The sequence below is a fragment of the Hippocampus comes genome, unplaced genomic scaffold (assembly GCF_001891065.2).
Source record: "Hippocampus comes isolate QL1 unplaced genomic scaffold, H_comes_QL1_v1.1 scaffold86, whole genome shotgun sequence".
Lineage (NCBI taxonomy): Eukaryota > Metazoa > Chordata > Actinopteri > Syngnathiformes > Syngnathidae > Hippocampus > Hippocampus comes.
The window spans coordinates 4,900,890-4,905,021 of NW_017805882.1; the positions used below are offsets into that span (position 1 = coordinate 4,900,890).

General features: G+C 41.4%; 1 protein-coding gene across 1 annotated transcript in view; it reads left to right on the forward strand.

The window, feature by feature from the left end:
• trim25 (tripartite motif containing 25) overlaps positions 1 to 2,941 on the forward strand; it is an 11,176-nt gene extending 8,235 nt beyond the window's left edge. The window contains exons 7-8 of the mRNA XM_019889124.1: positions 452 to 508; positions 2,164 to 2,941. Coding sequence (XP_019744683.1) covers positions 452 to 508; positions 2,164 to 2,702 — 596 coding nt within the window. The 3' untranslated portion in view covers positions 2,703 to 2,941. The remainder of the gene's footprint in view (positions 1 to 451; positions 509 to 2,163) is intronic.
• The last annotated feature ends 1,191 nt before the right edge of the window (positions 2,942 to 4,132 follow it).

A 4,132-nucleotide genomic window follows, 5' to 3' on the forward strand; every position in this document is an offset into this window, starting at 1 on the left:
AACTCCGCCGTCCTCCTCCGCCCTCGGTTTTTACTCGGCCCGTGGTGTTCATCAAATAGTTTGCTGAATTTTTTTGATACATCAATGGATGCTATTTTCTTAACATTACGGTGGGAGCATACGACTGTAACACAGAAAACGCGGTTTAAACTGTCGTCGGAGATCGCGGCCGCCGCCATGTTTCAATGTTGTTGACAGACGACAGGGCAAACGACGCACGCGCTCAACGTGAATATCGCGAGAGTTTGCACCGATGTAAACCCTCTCCACAAAAATGTAGAGGCTTGTTTGAAAAAAATGCCGACCGTAAAGCTTTTTTTCGACGTAGAAATTCTCGGTCGGTCGGGTTACTGGAAACACACTACTTTTTTTTCTACGCCTAATGTAAAACCCTGTAAATGGATGTGATATTAATTTAATCATTTGCATATTTGCCTCATTTTTGCTTTAGAAATGATGGACCGTCCTGCCAACCTTGCTGCTGAAAATAGACACAATCTTCTGGCATGTACGTCTTTGAAAATTTATGTCATCTTCTTATTTTCCCTATTCATGTTACTATTGTTATTTTGCTTCCGAAAATAGTGGCCTCAACATGTGTCAATCAGTCTCTGTACATTTGCGCGTGGTCCGCAAATAGACAACTCCTCTACTTTCCTCAGAAAAAAAAGTTGTTCACAAAAAGTGGTACCTCTACTTACGAACGTCTCTTCATACGAAATTTTCAAGTTACGAAACGCCTCAATAGGAAAATATTGCCTCTTGTTACGAAAGAAATTTCAAGATACAAAAGGTAAAAATACAGTATATGCTGCCAATCGCAGCTCAGATTTTCCTGAACGCAACATACTTAGAGCCGCTCTGCCATTGGCTATTACCGAGCATCATCCTGGCATCCCATTGGCTAAGAGGGACCTCTACCGTACATTTCTGTGTGTGCAGATAGATAGATATGTGTTGATGCAGAGTCCTGGTGATTCCACGAGGTGTTCCGATAGTTTTACGTAAATGTGAATCACTCAGAAGAAGTGTTCAACAGTCTGGCGACCGCTCACTATGCTGATGTTTGCCTTGGACATTTTCGAAGGATTGTTAAAAGCTGACAAAAGCAAACGTCCTTGGATCAGTTCTTTCCAAAACGCCAGGCAAAAACCACCACTTCTGAGAGAGAGCATGAACTAAAGAGGGCGAAAAAATGATGAGGATGCAATTAAAAGTTAAATAACCATCATTTTTATTCTTTATTCTTTGTTTTTTACATTATGCACAACTCTCATTTATTGTGCAACAATCTAATTGTGACATGTTTTTGTTACATATGTTGATGCATTTTTATGCTTGATAAAACATTTATGTCTGAAATTTTGGGGGGGCTTGGAACGATTTAGGGCATTTACATGGAAAACGCATCTCGACTTACAAAATTTAAGTTCAGAAATTTCTTCCAGAACCAATTAATTTCGTAAGTAGAGGCACCACTGTATAGCTAACTGTTGAGCCCGTTTGGATTCTTTTGAGAGCCAAATCACCAGCCCTCGCCAAATCACATAAACACTCTCAGATAAATCAAAGTGTGGAGTCATGCAAAGTATTAAGAAGGTCTCAGGGAGATGTCAATGTTTTCAACAATTTACCAGTTCAGGGTGTAGCACCTCGAACTGCCCAAGCACAGCTGCGTAAGGCTCCAGCACACCCGTAACCCTCGTGAAGATCAGCTGTTCCGATAACGGATGGATAGTGTTCGAGTAAAATGGGGACTCACTCGCTCTGCTGTGTTGATATGCATCCAGGCCTGCCCGCCTCAAAGGTGTCAAACACATATTTCTCATGGGCCACATCTTGTTTACGGCTTCCTTCAGTGGGCTGTTATGACTGTGAACCCAAATAAATGTATGATCGCCTTATACGACATACACACAAGAAATTAATGCCGAACTTGTTTTGAAATCAGAGGCCAGTAAAAATGGCTTGTTCAAATATTGTTACATTTGTTTTAAAAAGGCATGGGTGAGAAAAAATGGCCACATAGAATGAATGATGTGGCAAGCCGGATCTAGCACCCTGCACCTTGAGTTTGACACCTGTGGCTCACTTGATTTGATATGCGAGCGAGGAATACAGTAATTTTAACAACATGATCTTTCTTTTCTTCTGTGCTAACAGATGGCGCTGCGCTCAGTTTTGATCCAAAGACAGCACACAAACGCATCGTACTAACAGAGCACTTCACAAGGGCATCTGTGTCAGACCAACTTAATCCCGCGGCGCACATCGACTGCCCCCAACGCTTCTCTGTCTGCACTCAGGTGCTCACCTCTCAGGGTTTCACTCGCGGCTGCCACTACTGGGAAGTTCGGCTCAATCACAACAACTTCATCGGCATTGGTTTGGCTTACGGTAGCATTGACCGCAAAGGTCCGACCAGTCGACTTGGCCGCAACGCGAAGTCTTGGTGTGTGGAGTGGTTTAACGTCAAGCTGTCGGCTTGGCACGACAGCAGCGAGATTAAAGTCGTGAATCCCCATCCGAAGCGTGTTGGTGTGTTGTTGGATTGTGATTCAGGCTCTGCTACGTTCTACAATGTGGCAGATAGAGTCTATCCATTCTACTCGTTTGTGTTTCCGTTCACTGAGGCAGTGTATCCAGCTTTCTGGCTTTTCTCCTCTGAGTCATCGATCACACTTTGCCAACTGCAGGCTTGAGGAACGTGTTGACATTTGCTTCAGTCAAATATGCTTAATGGTCTCACACACCATAGATTTAGTTACGGTATAAAAACTCAATAATGTGCCAAGGGAATGATTTATAAAATTTCATTGAAGCTGCCGCATTTGTGGTTGAATGACCAAAGAAAACCATTGTTCCTCTATCGGTGCTTGTATAATTTTGACATGTGATTCTTAAAGGTGTGCTGTTCACACCCGTGCGCCATCTGCAGCAGTAAAAAGTGAATATTCTGTCTATAGTGAGTTTGATCACTTTGTTATTTTTTATGTACATTTAATCATTTTGGAAATGATTTTCGAAGGAATATAGCTGGCCTCCATGTTCATTAAACGGTCCCAAGATAACCGTCACGTGTGTCAACATTGGACTAGACCAGGGGTCGGGAACCGATGGCTCGCGAGCCAGGTGTGGCTCTTTTGATGATTGCATCTGGCTTGCAGATAAAACAAAATATTCTCGCTTGTTTAATCCATCCATCGATTTTTCACTGCTCATGTCCTGTTCAGGGCTGCAGTTGGCCGCAGGAGCAATTTTAATTGGATGATACTGGCCTACGTTGGCCATTGCTGGGTAACAAGTAAACGCCCCCTTTTGAATCAGTCCGCTCGGTCATGCGCTCAAAGCTAATCCTTCGATGAATAAGAAAGATGACGAGCATGGTACACTTCAGGACGAATGGACCAAAGGATTCGCCTTTGTGGAGAGAACAGGTTCTGCGGTGTGTCTCATTTGCAATGACAAAATACCATCGATGAAACGGTCGAATGTAAGGCGGCACTTTGACACGCGCCATGCTACGTTCGCATGAAAATACCCAGCAGGAGACAGCAGAAAGGAAGCGTGCAAGGTACTGAGCAGGGTGCAAGCTAGCCAGCAGCAACTCTGCGTATGGACCCGGCAAACTGACCATAATTCCGAAAGCTTTGCTGGATCTTTAGCAATTGTGAGGAACGGAAAACCATTCACATTAACGGTGAGTATTATCACAAAATAATTTAAAAGAATATATTCTTTGAAATGTCAGTATAATAAGCCTCTGTCTTATTAAACTGACATTTTGTTGAATTCACTTTTAAAATACATTTTTATATATATATATATATATATATATATATATATATATATATATATATATAAGTACAGTACACATAAGTACTTGATGAGATGTAGATCTCTTCCTTTTCTTTTGCATTGAAAAATGATCTATTTATATTATTACACAACAAGGGGTAGGACTAGATAAGTTGTATACTTCTTCCTACTCCTTTGAGCATATAACGGTGATGATGTTTGTTTTATTTACTTTTTATTTTTATTTCTCCTTTTGTAATTTTGTTTGCCTTTTGTCAATTGTTGTTGTATTGTATGTTCAATAAACAATTAACTAACTAACTAACTAACTAAC